The 22,394-nt window shown below is 44.1% G+C and overlaps 1 protein-coding gene across 3 annotated transcripts in view; it reads left to right on the top strand.

Moving 5' to 3' along the window:
• KCNK10 (potassium two pore domain channel subfamily K member 10) overlaps positions 1-22,394 on the top strand; it is a 108,689-nt gene that overhangs the window by 35,731 nt on the left and 50,564 nt on the right. For all 3 annotated transcript variants that reach the window (XM_084884212.1, XM_084884214.1, XM_084884213.1), the window contains exon 2: positions 6,454-6,788. In XM_084884212.1, coding sequence (XP_084740338.1) covers positions 6,454-6,788 — 335 coding nt within the window. The remainder of the gene's footprint in view (positions 1-6,453; positions 6,789-22,394) is intronic.

Here is a 22,394-nt window from a genome sequence, read left to right as displayed (position 1 = left end):
CAGGCAGATGAATGGAGGGATGGGTGAATGGATTCAGGAGTGGAACAAATTAGAACTAGGAGCCTTCCAGATGTAGGCACTATGCTACATTCCACACTGAGACACAGAGAAAGCATAGAGGAAGAGCATTGATCCCACTGGGAGTGGGAGGGGGCAGTCAGGGAGGACTTCTTAGAGATGGTGACATAAGAAGTGAGGTTTAAAGTGTGAGGAGGAGTTGGCAGCTAAAGAATGGGGAGGAGAAAGGAATCTGGGAAATAAGACCCACTCCTCTGGGACCTGGGTGCTGCTGGGTTTGGCTGGGGCGAAGGTTGAGAGAAAGGGCGTGGCAGCGGTAGAGGCTGGGGAGACAGGCAGGCGCCAGGGTCTGAAAGGGAGTCTGGTGCAAGCCACGGAGCCAGCACTTACTCTGAATCTCCGTGGTGCCCCCGGGGGAGCTTAAGGACCAAGTGGATGTGATCAGATTCACACCTGAAAGATTGCCGCCTGGCTGCGTTGTGGAGGATGGACTTAAAGGAGGTTGTCTCGGTGATTCAGGTGAGACCAGGGTCCGAACAGATGTGAACCAAGGAGGCAGCATATTTTCAGCTCCCCCTTCCTCCCCTCTCAGCCTCGTTTCCTCTCCTCTTGGCTGGCTGTCTCTGAAGCTTCCCAGAAATTTCCTGATACCTTGGTCTTTTCCGTCTGGAAACAAAGCCTGGGGTCATAGGGAGGGTGATGAGAAAGCAGTGATGAACCCCAGGGGGAGAGCCTTTTTGGGGGTGGCATCTGGGGGCTGGTAAGAGGACATGGCTTGCTCATTTACTGTATGAAGACTGAGCTGCCACTGAACTCTTACCAGGACCAGCTCGCTCACCTTGAAGAAACAGCTGAGCCCTGGAAACAGGAAAAACAAGGTTTAGAGTCAGAGGGAGCACAGGCGTTCTTTCTGCTCTTCGCAGAGGCAGGTCGTGGCTGACACCAGGTGCTGTGTCAGCGCAGGCAGGTGGGGCTGGAATTGTCTGCTCCTCATTGCTCCTTTCCTTCTCCCAACACACACACACACACACACACACACACACACACACACACACACACACACCCGCTTCCACACCGTCCCAGCACCAGCCCAGGCCCTGGGCAGTCTTTGGGGATTCCAGGCACAGCTGTAACCTGGGGTTCTGTGAAAGCTGGAGCTGCCTTGCAGGTGGCCCTGGTACAATTTCAGGCCTGAGGGGGCCTGTGGGGGCAGGAGGGGTTTATGAAGGCAGGTGTTCTCTGCCTCTCGCTGCTGTGTTGTGGTCACAGTTGTACTCTGCCTGGGTCAATAGGCAGAGTCGCGTTGCCGGGAGACAGTGGCACCTCTGAAGTGGCTGCATTTCAGGTTTCCAAGAGACCCTGCGCCTGTGGGTGATATTTGTTCCTGGTGTAGTGGGAGGAGTGGAGGCACTCGGGGTGCAGTGTCTGAAGACGGATCCAGATTGTGATACGCTAGTCAGTGCCCCCTTCTGCCAAAGGGAGATAGATAATGACACCACCCTTTTGGGAAGATAAACTAGGTTCCCACATGATAAGATCTTTGTTAACTCTCCCGCCAACTCCGAAGGCAGGGATACGTTTATTTACTTATATATCCCCAGCACCAGGCCTGTTGCCCAGCAAACTCAAATGTTTGTTGATTGAATGCATGAATGAATAATGCGGGGAAGTATACAGGACATGGGAAACCCTGAATCATGTAAAATTACTAAGAACTCATTCAACCATGAAGAAGTGGATCTCCACATGAGCCCTCCTATCTACCCACATTTAGGTAAAAATGAATGGGCTAATGTTTGTGAGGAAGCGTTTTAAAATGAGCATCAACAGAGGGATATGTCTTCCAGCCCTTCCTCTCTTGTCAGTTGGAGTCATGGGCAGCATAGGCTGTGACTGATGTGACCTACCAGCTATTGATTCATTAAATGGGCAAACCTCCATCGCCTCCAGGAAACTATAGTGGTCAATCTCATAGACGGGGAAATATATTCATGGCTATCAGAGACCCATGCCTTTCTGAGTTTTGGGTAAAGGGGCCCTTTCCACCTGGAATTTCTTTGTTTCCTAGTTTTCTGTATCTATGCTTCATAGAAGACTTGATTTGGAAGTCAGATTCCTCTCATTTTAATCACGGCCCCACCACTCTCGCCCCTCTTGGCCTCAGTCGAGTCATTGAACCTCACTGGGTCTCCGTTTCTTCATCTGTGAAGTAGGGGTGGGTAGTGGCCATGAGAAAGCATATGCCTTGCAGGTCTCCAACACCCATAGGGAGCAAGAGGGAGCGAGGGAGCATAATTGACCAAGAGCTTGAGCTGCTGCTGTGGAACCCATGGTGGGCTTGCCCTGTGGGCACATTTCCCGAGGGCTGCTCCCAGCGGGGACTGAGTGCTGCAGGGCCCTAAGGCGAGTGTCTTCTGGGAAGACACATGACTCCTCACATGGCCAACTTTGGCTCAAAAACTCCTCAATTGCCATGCTGAATCTGCCCTAGGCTGCAGAGGCTCTTGAATGTTCTTATCCATCCTTCCTCCCTCTCTCCTTTACTGAGGACCAGACTCACAGTGTCTCTGCTGGCTACGCTAGCCCCAAAAGGATTCCCATTTTCTCTCACACATGCATTTCCCCTAATAAAATCCATGCATAAAATTCCATCTTGGTGTCTGCTTCTGGGAAGACATGGCAATCATACCTCATGCTAAGGACCAAATGCAACAATGAAAGAAAAGGGTTTATAAGAGTGACGGGCACAAAGAAAGTGATAGGATATCCTGTTACCTTCATCATCACATGGCCATTTTGCTTCTTTGCTGGCTTCAAGCACAGCAAGCTCAAGCAGCATTCAAGGTCACATGGCAACTTTGTATTAGAGTGAGAGCCATTATGGCTCCTGAGGAGAAGAAATGGATTAATCAAAACACCCTTTAAAAATGTGTCCAATTAAAGCAAAAGACACAAACCAAGTCTCTTGTCAGCCAATGAAATGTGCAGCCAACTTTGCTAAGGCATCCAACTCCATTTTTCAGTCCATTACACAAAAGATTTGTAATATGTGGAGGTCCCTGCCAGTGCCCCTGGTGTCTATAAATATACAGTCAAGCTTTATTTCTCGAACGTCTCCCATCTCAAACAATTCGATTTTTTTTAAATATATATATTTTATTGATTTTTTACAGAGAGGAAGGAAGAGGGATAGAGAGCTAGAAACACTGAACAGCTGCCTCCTGCATACCCCTACCGGGGATGTGCCTGCAACAAATGTACATGCCCTTGACAAGAATCAAACCTGGGACCTTTCAGTCCATAGACCAACGCTCTATCCACTGAGCAAACTGGTTTCGGCAAACAATTTGATTTTTTACCAAGTTGTTCACAGAAAAAAATGTCTTCCTTGTTGACCAAAACTTCAGTTTTCCACCTGACAGCCCTTTCATGCTGATACCCCAACATGACAAAAAGCTTCTCCAAGGCAACAAGCAAAGGAGAGAATGCTTTTGTTGCTCATGAAATTGAGGAATAGCACAATTTTAAAACACAAAGAGGCCAGCAAGAGTGCTAATGTTGCTAAGGGTGTGAAAGTGCTCACAAAACAGCCATGGTTGGCAATTGAATAAGTGGAAAAACTGTTGTTTGGATAAAGGAAAAGCAGTTAGCTGATGATAGCATTTTGTAGGCAGTGATATATGAAAAATTCCTTTAAAGCTCATAGGGGGTAGTTCTACAAATTTAAGAAAAGAAATATTTATTTATAAATTAAGCAGTACATTAGACATGTGCTGTGACAGGGAATCATTTGGCGGTCTGAAGCAGATTAATTCAATTTACATTATTCCTAATAGGCAAAAATTTAGGACAAATCACTTCTAGAACAGTTAAGTTCAAGAAATGAAGTGCTGCAGTCATTAAACCAGGGCACCTCATTTGCTGCTCCTGAGAACCCTGTGGAGGTGATGAAGAATTGGCCATTATTATTCCTATCTTGCAGATAAGAAAACAGAAACTAAGAGGTGGTTTCAAGGTCACCCAGATACTCACAGGTTTGGGACCAGAACTCTGGGTTTTGCTCCTAATGCTTTGGAAACTCAGGGTTTGGTGGATTCTTTTCTAACTCTGTTCCAAGGGACAGCCTCTTAGCAAACTGGTACCATAAACTGGCCTGGAAAGACCTTTCTCAACCCCACTTCTGCCCAGCTTCGGGGTCCTAAAAACCCTGGAATCATCCTTGCGGGAGTCAGTAAAGGGGACCCAGCAGCTGGCCTCCATGCTCAGGCCCATCATTTCACACCCAGTGGGGCTCCATCCTCATAGTTGCTACCTAAGGCTGTGGACTGTGTTCCTTAAGTAGATTGTCTCCACCCCCACACTGGGAGAGACAGAGATTTAGCCCCACTGCCATACAGCTCCTCATGCCCATGCAGTACTAAATGAATGCTTGTTAAGGAGGACGGTGGTGATTCTTGAATCTCTCAATCAGATATTCAAGAATTGTGTAGTGTTCATGTAACTTAGAAGGAAATGTAACATGTAATGACTTTATTTGATTGAATTATATATATGTATGTATGTGTATATATATATATTATATATATACTATATATATATATATATATATATATATATATATATATATACCTAAGCTGGTAGCTACTCCACACACTGACCACCAGGGGGAAAGATGCTCATTGCAGGAGCAGAAACCACAGGCATGGAAACACGGAAGAGACTGATGAATCTCAGAAAGAAGGTGGGAGGAGGGGAGGCTGAGAAGAGATTAACCAAAGATCTTAAATGCATACTAGAGGCCCGGTGAATGGATTCATGCACCGGTGGGGTTCTTTGGCCTGGCCTGCAGGGATTCGGCCAAAACTGCCTCTCCAACATCCCCCAAGGAGTCCTGGATTGCAAGAGAGTACAATGGCCAGGCCAAGGGACCTCACCAGTGCACAAATTCATGCACCAGGCTTCTAGTATATAATAAAGGCAGTTGTTCAGGTTGGTTTCCAAAGAGAAAAGTAGATTTTGAGGCTCTGGGAGGAAAGGCTGATGTACAAACCTAGATTCCTTGAGGTAGTAATCCTTCCAGCCAGGTATTGTCAGGGTCACTGGTGTTTCCCAAGGAAGAAACTGAGCAGTTTAGCTCTCAGGAGTGAGGTCGTTTGCTGCACTTAGGTAATGAGGTTTGTCATCTCTTAATACCTTATTTACACAAAGGTCAGGCTGCACCATGACAGAGACCATAATAAGCATTAGTACAATAAAGGAAGGACAAACCCAAAGGGAAATGGCTGTTTTCTGAAATAGCACTGTGTGTGCAATACCACCCTCAACTTCCTGCCATTCCAGAAAAGACCCCAGCTTCACACATTTATTTCTAAGGTAATGAGATTGCTCTCACAGAGATAAGGGACCTTGGAGAATTCCATGTGTGAAAAGCAAGGGAAATTTTCTTCTCAGTGGCTTCTTATTAAAGGAAAATAGAAGAAAACTTTTATTATTAATAGGTCATGAGTGATTACAGCTGAGTCATCACATTATCTGTTGAGAGGTATGTTTAGGAGGCATTTTAGTATTCTTATATTCTTCAGGAAACCAAGTTAATTGGCATTAATATCACCCATTGCTTCCTTCTTTCACTATGGCCACCTTTCTTTTTCTTTGCCTTTAGTAATCTTCAGAAACCAAACTTTCTTGACTGTGTCTCATTTTTTAAAAATATATTTTATTGATTTTTTTACAGAGAGGAAGGGAGAGGGATAGAGAATTAGAAACACTGATGAAAGAGAAACATCAATCAGCCTTCTGCACACCCCCCACTGGGGATGTGCCCGCAACCAAAGTACATGCCTTTGACTGGAATCGAACCTGGGACCCCTCAGACCGCAGGCCAACACTCTATCCACTGAGCCAAACTGGTCAGGGCAACTGTGTCTCATTTTTGCCTCATCATCCTTGCAGCCAGCTCACTCTTCTTTTGTTTGTTTTTTGACCACAGCCCTCGCTAACAGTGATTGTTAAACTTGCTAGTCATTCACCTTCTCTCTGCTTTTTGGTATCAGCAAGCCCTCAGTTCATGGTCAGAGTAGCTGGGTATCCATCTCTCATTTATTTCCTGTCCACGTGGAACAATGTCTGTTTTTCCAATATGGTGATTTGCTGTGTATCTTACATATTGTTTGAACAAGGAGAGAGGAGATGAATAATAATGGGGACCAGGCTCCAAATTTGGACCCTTGTAGAAAAATAGAAGCATTTCAAATGCAATTAATAACTTTTAAAAAAAACTAATACTGATCACGTTCCCTAAATGCGTCTTGGTGAGCCATACTTCTCGTGCTTGAAAGCTGGCATGAGGAAGACATCTGTGCTTAATCTCTGAGCAGTTTTGTGTTCTGTGTTTATAAACAAACTCTCTTTTCCTCTCCTCCCCCTGTTTCCCAGTGGCCGTTCCCGCAGCAGCGCCCCCAGTGTGCCAGCCCAAGGGTGCCACTAACGGGCACTACCCGGCCCCACGCCTGTCCATCTCCTCCCGAGCCACAGTGGTAGCCAGGATGGAAGGTGCGCCCCAGGGGGGCCTGCAGACCGTCATGAAGTGGAAAACCGTGGTTGCCATCTTCGTGGTGGTGGTGGTCTACCTTGTCACGGGTGGTCTCGTCTTCCGGGCTCTGGAGCAGCCCTTTGAGAGCAGCCAGAAGAATACCATCGCCTTGGAAAAAGCAGAGTTCCTGCGGGACCACGTCTGCGTGAGCCCACAGGAGCTGGAGACATTGATCCAGGTGAGCAGGGCGGGAGTCAACCAGAGCCACCTGTGGGGACAGAGGACAGCACCGATCTTGTCTTTCTGGTTCTGGGATGACCTGCCTTTGGTTATGATGCTCCTCATGGTCAGAGAGGACCTCTCTGGGGAGGTGACATTTGAGCCGAGACCTCAAAGAAACCAGAGAATAAGACATGTGACAATGTGGGGGCAGAGGGGCCATACACAGTGGTCCTGATGTAGGAGCAGGCTGTGACCTGCACCACCTGCTTTTGGATGTGGTGACCAGAAGCAACAGCAGGCAAAAAAGGCCGTGGGTTTCCAAATTCAAGTCCACCCATGTGCGCTGATTAACTTCCTGGTTCTGAAGTCCACGTGAGATGCTGGGGTAAGAGTGTGCCCTAAGAGCCAAAGAAAGAAGGCATTTTATTTTATTTTATTTTATTTTATTTTATTTTATTTTATTTTATTTTATTTTATTTTATTTTATTTTATTTTTTGAAAATAAAAAAATTAATTGAATTTATTGGGGTGACATTAGTTAAGAAAATTATATAGGTTTCAGGTATACAGTTCTATAATAATTCATCTGTATATCATATTGTTTGTTCACCACTCCAAGTCAAGTCTCCTTCCTTCACTGTTTATCCCCCTATACCCTCTTCTACCTCCCCCACTCTTTTCCCTCTGGTAATCACCATGCTATTACCTGTGTCTTTGAGTTGTTTGTTTGTTTGTTTGTTTATTTTTTGGCTTAATCCCTTCACCTTTTTCACCCCACAATCTCCTTCCCCCCTGACAGCGGCCAGTCTGTTCTCTATCTATGAGTCTGTTTCTGTTTTGTTTGTTAGTTTATTTTGTTCATCAGATTCCACATATTCATGAAATCATGTGGTATTTGTCTTTCTCTGATGAGCTTATTACACTTAGCACAATACTCTCTCCTGGTCCCTCCATGCTATCTCAAAGGGTAAGATTTTCTTCTTTTTTATGGCTGAGTAGCATTCTGTGTGTAAATATACCACAGCTTTTTATCCATTCATCTACTGATGGGCACTTGGGCTGCTTCCAAATCTTGGCTATTGTAAATAACACTGCAATGAACATACAGGTGTATATCCTATATAATAAAAGGTTAATATGCAAATTGACCAAACAGCAGAACAACTGGTCGCTATGATGTGCACTGACCACCAGGGGGCATATACTCAGTGCGCTCCCACAGGGGAGCGGGCCTAAACTGACAGTCAGACATCCCCTGAGGGTTCCTGGACTATGAGAGGGTACAGGCCGGGCTAAGGGCTCCCCCGCTTCCTGAGTGCAAAAACCTTATGCACTGGACCTCTAGTATTCTAATAAAGAAGGAGTTTTGAACAAGCTGGTATGCTTTAACCTGTCAAGATCAATGAAGATGGAGCAAAGAATAAAACCACCAGATGTGGAGCAACCATTTTGGTGGATTTATGGGGATGAAAATTTAAGAATATCAGTAATAATCAAGGTTTCTGTTTGTGGACACTTTCTGTGTGCTAAGGTCCTTGCATACCCTGGATATTAAGGGAAAAAAGTCGGCAAAGAGAGAACTGAGGAAATGAAAATGGTTGGGAGCCCAGCTTGGAGGTGAGGGAGGTTGGCTACTTCTGAGGCTGAAGATTGATTTCCTCTCCTACACACCTTCCTGAACCATGAGAAGTTGGTCATGGTGGAAGGTGGTGACCTTCCAGTCAGAGTCTGGCCAGGCAGAGTCTCATCTTTCTGGAGTGTCTAAAGTTTGGAAAGCACAGGGACTTAAAGGACAGCTTCCATGATTCCTTCTGGCTCTGCATTTCCCTCTGGATTATCTGCATTAAATTCTAATGGCTACTACAATTCAAGATTCTGCAGGATTTGAAAATCTGGGCTGGCTTATTATTTATCCATTTCAAATTGCATTGATAGGAGTGGAATTCTGAGGTCACTATAACCTGACATCTTCATAGTAATGGTATTCTTTTAAATTAGTTTTCATAATCTGACCTGACTCTTAAATAAATAAAAATACATATTTTCCACCTGGGAGTAATATGATATTATACATATGCCCTATAATTTTTTATTATTTTTTTAAATATATTTTATTGATTTTACAGAGAGGAAGAGAGAGGGATAGAGAGTTAGAACATCAATGAGAGAGAATCATCGATCAGCTGCCTCTTGCACATCCCCCACCGGATGCGCCCGCAACTAAGGTACATGCCCTTGACCAGAATCGAACCTGGGACCTTTCAGTCCACAGGCCAACACTCTATCCACTGAGCCAAACTGGTTTCGGCTATGCCCTATAATTTTTATGTAAAATAAATAAATAAATAAATAAATAAATAAAACTTTTAAATGCTAACATTCAAAGGCAATGTTTAGTATCACTCATTCTTAGATGGTCTTCTCTGTCCTTTATTTATTTATTTATTTATTTATTTATTTATTTTCATGAGAAAATGTTACCAAATGTAGTGGTGACAGCATGTTCCCGATTTAAGGCCTGGGGTGCAATAGGAATGGAGGACATAATCATGAAATAGTTTCAACTAACAATGCAACTCCATGTTGTTGTAAATATGTGGTGAGATCCTTTTTACTTAGTTACAATACATATAATAACCTAAATGGTGGTTATGAATTGAATATTCATGCTTGAATTTTTCATTCTTAGTGAGATCTTGAGGAAAAGGATGATGTCTATCTTTGTATATCCATGCATAGCCTATTCCTTGCTTTGCATCTAAGTATCAACCAATAGAGAAGTGCTTTTGGAATGAGATATCACACTAAATCTATAACATTGGTGATGCTGCGAGATAAATGAGCTTATTCATGCATTTGCTTATTGTTTCAGGATTAATCTTTGGCTCTATCCTTAAGAAAAGGCTCAGAGGCCAGAATGAAGGACAGGACAGGGGAGTGTAGAGGTTCTAATTCTGGTGCTGCCAATTAAGACTCATCCCAGGTTTTGAGCTGAGGGGTTTCTCTGTGAAACAAGGTACTACCTTTTATTAAGTACCTGTCATGAGTTAGGCCCCTTATACCCATTATGTTATTTAATCTTTCCAACAACCCTCTAAGTTGGTATTACAATGCCCATTTTACAGATGAGGAAACTGGTGCTAAAAGAGGTTGGATAACTTTTCAATGGTCAATGGGGCAGAGCTGATATTAAAGTGAGGTCTGTCTGATTCTACCTTGCCTCTCCTGGCGAGTCTATGAGCCCTTAAGTAGGTCTTGGTTAAACGTAAGTTCCACTCTTTCTTAAATATTTGTTTTAGGTGAAATATTTTATAGAATTTGATCAGAGTCAAGAAACATTGGAGTTCCTTGCTCTATAACAGAAACGTTTCTAGCCTTTGAGTGTCAGTCCTGGATAGGGGAATTTTAAGATCTCCATTTGCTGTGACTGAAGGATTTATATTCATGTTTCTCTCTAGTTTTTGTAGGCTAAGTAGGTTTAAATGCTGAACCTGTATAGATCAAGAATCAAACATTATGGTTTGCCTTTCGCTTCTTCATTGGATGAAATTGTCCACTCTTACAGACCAGGCAGGTAGCATTCTCTCATGTTATTCCTCTGAGCAGTTCTGACATGATGTTCATAAGAAGCACAGTATCTGGGAGGTTTTTCAGTGTGGTGTTTCTTAAGCTGGAAAATATTATTGTATCTCTTAAAGTTCTGAAAGAAGTGACTGATAGGTCAAAATTAAATTGATGGTATTTATCTGATAATACCAGTATTCTTGTCTGGATTGATTGATCTCTGCATAAAGCTAAGCTGGAAGGTGTTATTAAGGCTATTAGTAATAAATACAGAGTATCCAGAATAGCATAAACCCAAGAAATTGCTAAATAGCTTAGAAGAGTCATTGCTGGGGAGGAATTTTCCAATGAATTGAACTACTTTATGGGGTACCATGGGACTCTGGAAGAGACTGACATGCCATTGTCTCTGAAAGGTGAAGAAACATGGATTGTTGTAGTGGAAGAGACTATCTCATTTGTTTGTTTGTTTGTTTGTTTGTTTGTTCTTTCAATCATTCATTCAACTCCTTAAATTGCTAATGAGCTTCTGTGGTATCAAGTGACATGCTACCCTGTTTCCCCGAAAATAAGACAGTGTCTTATATTAATTTTTTTTCCCAAAGATGCACTAGGTCTTATTTTCGGAGGATGTCTTATTTTCGGGGAAACACGGTAGTTATTGGAGTTGGAAAAGATGAGAATAAGACACACCTTGAGGAAGTTATTTACCTCTGTGTGATCCAGTTTATCAATAAAATGTACCTAAAATTCTCCACCCTTTGGGTATTGAGAGGATTAAATTCTATAATTCCTGCATAGAGCTTTGAATTGTGCTTGACACCTGGTGATAACTAGAAAAAATGATAGCTATCGCAGCTGCTATTTGTATTACTATTCAAGTTGCTCAGAGTTCTAGGCAGTGGTTCCTAATGGGGACACCTAACAATTATGTCTGGAGATGTTTTTGGTTGTCCTAGCTGGGGAAGTACTATATCATCTAGGAGGCAGAGGCCAGTGATGCTGTCCAACACTCTACAATGCACAGCATAGACCCTCATCACCAAGAACTACCCAGACTAACATGTCAACAGGGTGAGAAATTCTGGAGGAAGAGTCATATAAACCAATCATTAGAATTAATTGGCATGGGGCTTTTTGAAGTTTGTGAAAAAATTGGTGCCCCAGTGAGGCACACGGGGAAGATTTTATGCCTATGATGATAGTCTTTTGTACCTATTTATAGATGAAGAAACTGAGGCAGCAGGAAGTAAAGTTACATGCTCAAAATTACATGGTTAGTAAGTGGAAGATCTTGTATCTTAAGACTCTTAACCACCAAACAGTTGAACAGAAATGTGGAATATGGGAGGGGTTCATTCAGTAGACCATGGTCAAGAGCATCCCAAGGACATGTGTGGGCCAATGAAGGGTCTGCAAGTGATCCTTGTGGCTTGAGCTGAGAGGTGTGGGAAGTGATGGTCTGGAGGTTGGAGACTGGGGTGGGGACTAAATTTGGGAGGTGCCTAGAAATCCTTGCTGAGGAGTTTAGGCTCTATGCTGTGGGAAGTGGGAGGCCACTGAAAGATTTAAGCAAAGTAGTGACATGATGGAAGTTTTCTGTTGGAAAGATAACTCTTTTAGCAATGGGAAAGTTCGGCTGAAGGAAGGAGAAATCAGAGGAAGATCAGTTAGAAGGATATTGTAACATCATAGATGAGAGATGCTAAGAGATAGAGACACATTTAAGATAACCTGGCAAAATAAACTTGAAAACAACTCATTCCCTGCTCAGCAAAGATCTCCGGATGCCTGTTCCATTCTCCATGTCCCTGTCCAAGCAGAGGCCACGTAGGCAGCATAGCCTGGCAGTCAGCACCCAGACGGAAGCTAACCTTCCCAGTGATCTCTGCACTGTTCCTGGGCATTGTGACTTGGGGAGTCACCCTAGGCCTCAGTTCCCCTGCCCTAATAGCAGTGTTCACTTGTTAGGGTGCTCTGAGGATTAAACTAAAGAGCTCAGTTGCTTTTAGCTATGTGATTGCTACCAGGTATTTGTTAGGGAAGGCAGAAAAAGCAACCAGAAAGTCCCTGAGGAGTGGCATCCTGGGGTTCTGCTAAGAGGAAAGAGAAGAAAGTGCCTGAAATGCCCTTTGGGACTTCAAATCCTAAATATTCTAATTGACCAATTTCCCTATTTTGCTTCTATAAAGTCCTCTTCACAGAAATTGCTCCCCTGAGTACTGGGTTGGGCTGCTTCCTCCGAGCTGCTGTGTCTTATGGCTCAAGCCCAGGGAAGCCACTTAGCAGTTTTCTATTCCATTTAGAGGACTTACTCTGGCCACCTAGATAATCTTTTTTATGCTGAGCTTTGATGGGGACACTTAGCCTCATATCTATCTGGTAGACCCTGGGCTGGCTCCGCTGAACTCTGTTCCTCCTGACGGTTCTCTGCATGGTTGAGACACAGTTTCAGGGAACCTCAGGGGCCCAGAAGGCTCAGGAAGCCCCCAAGGAGCAGATCACCTGAACAATGTGGTGGCCATTGATTTCAAGATGTGACTGAGGGCAAGGGACTTGTATCCTCTGAGCCTGGCTTCCCCATATCCCAGTGAGGCACGTGGGTTTTCTAGTCTGTGCCCTGGAGCAAGCTACTTAACTAAAGCAGGGTCTCAGCTGGTCAGCCCATAGAGGGCATGTAAGACCCATTCATCTCTAGAATCTCACCCCTGAGACAAGTGAAGGAGTCTAGATGACTGTAATAGGGAAATTCCACAGAGCTGTTATGATATTTAAAAAATAGCTATGTCTCATGGTGGTTTTACTTTCCTCCAGGGCCATTCTAAGTGCTTCTTTCCTTGAACCCATTTAACCCTTGCAACAAGCTGATGGGTAGTTCTGTCTGCATCATTCCATGTTATGGATGAGCAAATAAGTTCTAAGACATTGAGCAGTTTTCCCAAGTTAAGTGGGTAAACTGGGATTTCAGCCTCAGAACTCCAGAGCCCACATTTCTGACCATTGTGTTATACCACTAACTTGTGTGCCTAGTGAGTGTTCACTACACTCCACCTGGGCCTTCTCCCAAAGCTTTTATTCCAAGGAAAAGACTGGAGGGAGAAGGAGGGATATTAGGGAAACCTGGGCTGTCTGACATGGTACTATTGCACTCCAAATGTGGACTCTTGCACTTTCAAAGAAGGGGGTGTCCAGGAAGGGGAGAAGTAGGGACACTAGAATCAAGTAGGCCTGATCCCTTATCCCACTGAATGTCAGGCTCCACCTATCAAGGGACTAGATAGTCCCTCTCATTCGGAATACTAGAAGGAGTGAATGAGAGAACCCATATAAAGTGCCTAGCATTTAGGACACATTCGCCCTGTTCCATCTTTCTTCTTCAAGATGAAGTCCAGGGAACAGAACGGAATAAACAATGATAAGCAGACCTGGAGTACTTGCATTTCTTTGGCAGTGGAATAAAGTAAACTGGTTGTTTTTGAAATTGCCTTTGCAGGGAACTTGATTTGATAGTCATGCCATCCCAAGAACTTCTTTGTCCGATGCTTTCCCGTGCCAAAATTGATTATTCCCCTGCCCCCAATGCAGTTGTCTTAGAGACTCTGTCATGACTAGTCTCGAAGAAAGCAGTAGACGTTCATCTTTTGTAATGCTCAAAGACAAAATCACGAGGCGGCTTCACTGACAGAAGGGACAGCACGAATGCTTGTGTCTGTGTGGATAGGGATCTGTGATCTCCTTTCTCACACTGTGAATTCTTAAACGTTCAAAGACTTTGCATGTGATCACATGGTGGTGGTTTCTCCAGGTAATCACCACATGGACAGGAGGGGAGTTTCCTGGGGGTGGGTTCAATGTAAGGTGAGCTGCCCACCAGGGAGGACATGGGTTACATTAGCCTCTACATTTTAGAATCTGTTGAATAATCATCATTGATCTCATCTGTCTCCTTCCTATGACTCTGAACTCTTTCAGGTTGAATCTGTGCCTTTCATAGGTAAATCCCTCACCCAGCACACTGGCTGGCTCAAGGACAATGTGTAAGGTTTGAGGAATAAATGAATGAAGGGGGCTTTCCAGATCTGTTTTGGAGACCAGGCACCCTTCAAGATGCCTTTCAAACCTTCAAGAGATCAAGCAGAACGTGATTTTGTTTCTGTGCAACATAAGACCTCTCTTTCCACTCTGCTTGTTAAGAGTACTCTTTTTGAACCATCTTCCTCTCTCCTTTAGGCAGGAGAAGATTCTCTTGGTGTATCCAGCCCCCAATGCTTACATGGTTAGAAATGTAATGGTTTTAAGGAAAGTGTGACACTTGAGACACCCATTCATCAGCCTGTGGAAATCCTTGCCAGATAAGCTTTCTCCTTCCTGTTCTGGGTCGTCCCCTCTTCCCAGCAGCCTTTGTGCAGGAAGTTTAGGCCATATCTCAGGTGGCAGGTGACCTCTGGTGAGTGGAGGTATGGGTTCTTACTGCCTCGGGACGCAGCTGTGATGAGTTGAAGCATCTCCTCCCAGCTATTGCCCTGAAGTCAGAGGCCTGCCCTTCCTCCAGCCAATCTTGTTCAATTTGGACAAGATTGGGCCTGTGGCTTCTTGCCTGTCTTTACAGGCCTCCACTTCATTATTATTATTATTATTATTATTATTATTATTATTATTGTATTTATCCCTGGAGTTGTTGATTCCATCACTGTGTAGTGAAGAAGAGCTAAAGCTTTTAAGCCAGAAATTAAAGAGCTAATGGAAATTGGCATGTCACTGGAAAAATTAATTTGCAAATGAGAATTCAGTGTTCAAAAAAAAACCAAGCCCATAAAAATAAAACATATCCCAGAAATGAACGCTACTGTGTTTACAACTATACATAAATGTGCACGTGTTTGCTCCTTTTTTTAGAATGAAGCGAGAATCTCTTTTAGCAAGATGTTGATGGTGTGTGGCTGGTACAATTACTTCCATTCCTTGTAATCAAATGTATTCATTTTGATAGCTAATATTTACTGAATGCCTGTCCAGAAGCAGGTGCTGCGTTAAGCTCTAGTGATCAGAAAAACATAGCAATAGGTGCAAGATGCCTACTTCCTGTCCCCCAGAACTTTTGTCTAGTGTCAATAGTGTCCCTAACTACATTTGCATGGTATTTACTGTGGCCAGGCTCTGCTCTACATGCTATTTGCATTGTAAGTCATTTAATCTTTACATTGATCCTTTGAGGTGGGGGTAAGCAGTCAAGGAACAGACAAACGAAATAACCTGCCCAAGCATAAGTGAGAAGTGAAAGTGGGATCTGGACTCAGGCTCCAGAATCCATATTTTTAACCACAAGGCTCTAGTCTTATTTGGGGAGACGAACTTGGCTTGAGTGGTTAGTTTGAGCCCAGTGTGACTGGGGCTGTGCATAGAGCAGGAGTCTCTGATTCAACCTATGGGACCTCCAAAAGGAACTCCATTCACCTGTGACCAGACCAGAGTATAATGATTACCTTTTGGCTGTGCTCTAGAGGGGTGTAGTTTTTTTATCTTCACCCAGGTGTTGAGGCTGAGTCAATACAGTCTCTTTAAAACTAAACTACATGAGGGATCACTCAGGTCTGCATCAGTCTATATGAAAAGCTTTTCTTCTCAGTGAAAATGGGCAGAAGGAATTAAAAGCTTGCTGGTGCAGGTTAACTCCACTGAGTAAATGAGCATGTTGTCTTTTGTTCTTTGAAAAATGAGGACCAGAAGTACAAATTTCTACTTTTCTTACTGTCATTTTCTCAGGTGGGAGAAGGTGACATAACAGATGAGCTTTAGAAAAATGTTTGCAAGCTGGGCAGACAGATATCTGTGGGAGAGAGAGGAAGGCTAGAGCCAAGATTTTCATCCCATCCCCACTCTGGCGCTCACTAACTACTGCAGGAGTAGTCAAGTGACTTCTGTTTCTGTAGTCTCGTTTAGAAAATGGGAACAAAAATAGGATTTATTATCACAGGAGTTTTTGTGAGTACTGACTAAGATAAGAAGGCACATTGCAAATGCTGGCAATTATGATTATTTTGAAGAGAATTCTAGAACTTTCTTTAAAGCTTCTGGGTCTTCACTTCTGTGTCTGCCACCATTTCAATTATTGATCATCAGAGAGATGGTGACAGTAGGTGCTGACATTCTCCAAGGGTGCAGAGGAAATGAAATATTAATTTGAGATTAATATTGAACACTCAAGAGCAAGAAAGAGTTTCAGTAAATAGCTACAATAAAACAAGGTAGCAAAAGCATCTTTTTTTTTTTTATCAAGATTTCAGCAATCAGTTAAAGTTCAGACTCTCTCCAATGCAGCAGCAATGGCAAGAATGGTGATCTTTGAGTTAGCCCACGCTGCAATGAACAGGAATTCCTATAGCTGCTTTTGTAGCCCAGAAATTGGCTAGACTCATCTTTGATAGGAATCATCTCAAGTGCAGAGACAGCAGGGCGTACATATACACACTCCTCAGAACCAGGCTGATTTTTCAGCATCACTCTGCAAATTTGTTAAAGAGTCTGTAGAGGTTGAGTCCAAACTGGGATGAGTGGTGACAGTGGGAAAGTTTATTGACCTGGCACAACATATATTCTCACTTCCTTATAATAGACTTGATAATTTCCTCGTGGCTTAAAAATTTCTTCTTTCATCCTTCCATGTAGTCAGAGAGAGAAACCTTATTTTACCTTGTTAGGCACGGTTTGGACGGTTAAGGAGCTCCCCCAAACATGGCTGGATAGTGTTTGATAGATTAGTCATGAGTGTAGATGCTGATGAGTTGATTTTTAGAACATTTCACCCCCAAAGAGTTAACTGGTGGTAACAAGGAAAGTGAGCTTGTCGAAGACCATCGGCTCTGAATATGTGGTCCAGAAACCTCGGGTTTCTTCCTCCCATATTCTCCAAACAGATTTCCTGCTCATCCTGTCCACTCTGCAGCTGGGCTCTACTATAGACTCATAACCAGGCTGTGAAGTTCTGATGAAAGCCTGCTTCCTGGCTCCCCCAGGGGCCTGATGAAAGGCTAATATTTGCACATAACTGATACTTAGGACAGCAGAAAAATAAACACCATCATAATACTCACTGTGGCCCTGAAGTCGCTTTTCTCTTTGCTTGTCTACAGCCTGAGTTGATTTTTTTGAACATTTATTTGTTGGAGCCTCTGAGGTGGTATGGCCATAGAATGCCCAGTCCACTCTGGCCAGCCCCGGTATGACTACCACATAAGTCATCTGCCTGGGTGGGAGGCAAAGACACATGGGCATCAATGCCCTTTCCTTTCTCCCTTCACTTCTCATAAATACTGGAGCTGCCCAGCTTGGGTGGGAACCAGCCTTCTCTCCCCAGAGGATCTGAGATGGGAAGAAAGAAGAACACAGAGGGTGGGGAAGAAGCTGTCTTCCCAGCATTTAGGATGGCCATCTTCCTGTTGACAATTCTAATAGTGTCCACAAGCTGTGTGACCACGGGTAAGGTACTAGGCTAGTTCAAGTTCATGTGTCTCATGGGGATGCTAGCCATCCCCATCTTGAGGAGTCATCATGAGGGTTAACTGAGTAAATCTGTGTACTAGTAAAGGCTCAGAAAGTATTTTTGTAATACTGTTAATATTATTATACTAGAGGCCCAGCGTATGAAATCGTGAATGCAATAGCTTGCTGCTGCTTGCCGCCACGAGCCGAGAGCCACCCTTCTCACTACCATGAGCTGCTGCTCGTTGGGGGGCAGTGAGAGGGGAGGGCAGTGGCGACTGGTCAATTGGTCATTCCGGTCATTACACTTATGGTCCCTGGCCTTTTATTATATAGGATATGAAATGACAAGGCATACTATCCAAAATCAAATACACATTTTTTTTTTAAATCCCTGCTGGAAGGTCCTTCATTTTCCAGATGAGGAAACTGAGGCTCAGAGAAGTTGAGTAACTTGCATGGGCTCAACACGTGTTGCTTCCATGCTCTACCTCTTCGCACTGAAGCAAAGACTTCTTGGAATCAGTCCCAGAAGTGCCTTGCTGGGGGGAGTCCAGACTTTCTCTCTGATGCCCTCCTACTGCTGTTTGAAATATTATTTTTAATAATTTTTTTTGTTTTTAATTACAACTGACATGTTATTATATTGGTTTCAGGTGTACATCCCAGTGATTAGACATTACATAACTTACTAAGTGAACATCCAGATAAATTTCCCACCCATCTGACACCATTCATTATTACAATATTATTGGCTATATTCCCTGTGCTGTACTTTACAACCCCATGACTATTCGGTAGCAACCAATTTGTACTTCTTAATCCCTTCACCCTTTTCACCCATTTCCTTTACCCCCTTCCCATCTGGCAACTATCAAAATGTTTCTCTGTATCTATGAGTCTGTTTCTGTTCTGCTTGTTCACTTATTTTGTTTTTAGTATTCATTGCCATTTTATTGTTTATATATTTTTCTTCTTCTTTAAAAAAAAACCTTTTAAATATTTTATATAATATTGGCTTGGTGTTATGAACAAAAGCTATCATTTAGAATCAAAGGACAGATAAAGAACTTCCCTGACAAGAAAAAAAATACAGGAGTTCATCACCACCAAACCTGTTTGAAATAGTATAATGTGGCTTTTAAAGTGCGGAGACAGCAGGGCATACATCCTCTCCTCTCCTCGGGACCATGCTGGTGGATGTGAAATTGCCCTCCCCCAACACCAGGATATTCACTTTTGGTTCAGTGAAATATTTATATGAGAAACACTTCTGAAGCAGGAGAAATAAAAAGCAACTGTGGCCATCTAATTAATACCATCCTTCCATTACCTACCTAGTGTGTGAGGAGGTAGAAGGACACTGCCAGGGTTTTGCATTATTAGGGGCATTTTTGAGTTGAATGCATGTGCCTTTGTCCGCCTCCCAGGTCTGTGGCTCTCCTTCTATCCATTAGTGGCTGGAAGAATGCTCACCTCTAATACATTTATGAAGCCACTTTCACAGCCACCCCATCATCCTGCCTCAACCCCTGGCTAGCTGTCTACTCCATAAATCCCTTTGCCGACTGGGACTAAGAATACTGTACACACAGAGCCACCTCTGTGCCCTCCAACGAGGGGTCTTTTTGTTTCATCCCAGTGGTGTGAGCCATGAAGAGAGTGGCCATCCATGCTGGGTTGCGCCTGCCCCGTGGTCCCAACATGATTAGGAACAGAGCCGCCTTGTACTCTGCAAACATCCTCCCCTGGGCCTTAAATCAAATGACTGCCCTTATCACCAGTGTGCACCCACCTGTGGCATTCTTTAGCCAGCCTCAGACAAGCTGAATGATGAGAGCACGGCTTTCTTGTTGGTGAGGAAACAGATGATCTCACCGAGTACACAGATCATAGGAGAAAAGCCACAGACAGTTAGTGGTCCCCTGTGGGTCATTGTTCATCTCCGAGTCGAGCTAGCACTTGTGACGGTGTCTCATGCCATCCGGAGAGTGATTTACGCAGCCAGGCTTCGGGTTATGGGATTACAGCACTGGGGACAGATGGGAGGGAGAGGGGGGGTCCAAGTGGTTGTTACCCCTGTCACTCTTCCTTCACATCAACCTCAGGCCCGCCTCACTTGGGAGAGGTGGCAGTTTCTGTTATAGCTTCCAGGTGTTCCTAAAGCATAAGGGTAGTTGGGGCGGAGGAGAATGGAGAGGGAGAGTTTTGGTTGATCTTTAAGCCAAACAGTACACAGCTCAGTTACCTCATTTCACTATCTGTGTGCTCAGACATTTCTAATGGGCTGGCTTATCTTCTCTTTTGCAGCCTGAATGCAGAGAGGGGGGTGGGGCAGGGGAGAAGGAAATTAAAAGCAAATACATTTAATTTTAAAATGTTTTCTTGAGTTCCAAGGATGAAGCTCATTTGAAAACCTTTTAGAAGATGATTAAAGTTAGAAGTGTGAACTCAATCAGAAATATTCTTATTGAACTAAAAATGACGCTATTAATTCAAGTGATAACAGTTGTTTGTGCTGGGTGTTCCCTGTATGTACATAACCCAAATGTGCTGATTCGTTTTCATGCTGGTGGTTTGTTGGAGTCTTTCTGACTCATCAGATCTAGTCAGAGTCAAACCTCATTCCCGGGACCAGGGATTGTATAAGCCTTTAGCAAGAGCTCAGTGACTCACTGAGGGGCTTATCTGTCTCCTTCTTCCTTCTGGTTCTAAATCACACTCTGGCCCCACTGTGCCTATAACAGTGCTTATATTTAATCTCCACAGAACCACTTCCCAAAGGCATTCGGCTGTAGACCCACTTTACTGAAGACTTGAGGGCACAAGAGAGGAATTTACAACATAGTTAAAGCTGGATACTGGCAAAAATCCTGGGCAGCCCTGGCTGGTGTGGCTCAGTTGGCTGAGTGTCGTCCCATGAATAGAGGGGTCGAGTCTTTAGTTCCCAGTCAGGGCACATCCCCAGGTTTGGGGTTCAATCCCCAGTCAACGTGTGTATAGGGGGCAGTCAATCCATGTTTCTCATATCTGTGTTTCTCTCTCCCTTTCTTTCTCTCTCAAATTAAAAAAAATTAAAATAAAAAATTAAGTCCCAGGCAATGCTGGAACTGACCTGGAACCTCCCACGTGTCCATTGACACCTCTTCTCTCTTTTTCCTTTGTCCCTTTCAGGGATTATTCTCTCTTTATTCTGTTCCCTCCCTCTCAGAGTATAAAATCAACCTGTTCCAATGTTTTTTTTATTTATTTTTAAACTTAATTTTTAATGCAGCACAGTTAAGCTGTTACCAGCTCCAAGAGCCAAATAAGGCTTGGTGTTTCCACTTCAAGGAATTCATCTAATTAGAACTGATCCCTTGGGAGGTCCCTTCTGCCTAAACTCTTAGACGATGGCAGTCCTTCCCCGTCATCTCTGTCTGGAGGCCAGCATGGCTGTGGGAGAGGAGTGTGTTCTGGGTACCACATGCAAAGGAGAAGGGAAAACCATGGCTTGAGTCCAATCAGGTTTTGAATCCTGACTTCTCCACTTCCTGGCTGTGTCACCTAAGGTGAGTTACTTAACTTTACTGAGTATGTTTTCTTACCACCAAAGTGGGAGATAATTTTACTTTTTTGCAAGTTGTAGAAAGGATAACATAGAATAACACAAAAATAGTGCAAAGGGCCGAAACCGGTTTGGCTCAGTAGTAGAGAGTCGGTCTGCGGACTGAGGGGTCCCAGGTTCGATTCCGGTCAAGGGCATGTACATTGGTTGCGGGCACATCCCCGGTGGGGGGTGTGCAAGAGGCAGTTGGTCGATGTTTCTCTCTCATCGACGTTTCTGGCTCTCTATCCCTCTCTCCTCTTCTCTGTAAAAAATCAATAAAATATATTTTTTTTTTAAAAAGTGCAAAGGATAAAATGAAATCACACTCCTATAGTCCCTGGCTCCATGTAAACACTCAACAAATGTTAGTTTCTTTTCCTTTCAATTGATACTTTCCTTAAAGTATTTGTAAACTAGGGGCCCAGTGCACAAATTGGTGCACCTTGAAAGGAACTGGTGGTAAGGCACGGCTTCCTTTTTGGTGCCACATGAGGAAACAGATGATCCTCACGAGGCTGCAGTGGACACAGGGAAGGGTCTTGGCCCATCCTCCATGCCTTCGCCTTGCCCCTCCCTTTGCGGCCCTGTCCGGTCTTCTGGCAGCCTGGCTCCCACCACCACTGCTCCCATATGCTGACGGCAGTGCCTGCCCCACTCGCATTTGCTGACATGGTGGAGCAGTTGGGGCTGGCACCAGTAGTGGATGCAAGCAGGGCCAGCGCTGTCAGTGGGTGCAAGTGGCAGCTGCTGCCTGATCACTCATCAGGAGCAGGGGGAGATGGAGATGCCCTCAGAGGCGATTGGGGCCAGCAGTCGCTGCTCGCACCTGCTGATGGCACCTAGCAATCGGGACTGGGGCTGGTGCTAGCAGTGGGTACAAACAGGCTGGTGCTGGCAGTGGGTGCGAGTGCCAGGCAGGACCATAGTGCATGGGAACAAAGACTTTTCAGGAACCACCAGAGGCTCACCCCAATGTCAGCAACTGGTGCC

The sequence above is a fragment of the Pipistrellus hanaki genome (genome assembly GCF_964339955.1).
Source record: "Pipistrellus hanaki genome assembly, chromosome: 1".
In the NCBI taxonomy this organism is placed as follows: Eukaryota; Metazoa; Chordata; class Mammalia; order Chiroptera; family Vespertilionidae; genus Pipistrellus; species Pipistrellus hanaki.
The sequence above is the reverse complement of the archived record's forward strand: the minus strand, read 5'-3'. Positions and strand labels throughout refer to the sequence as shown.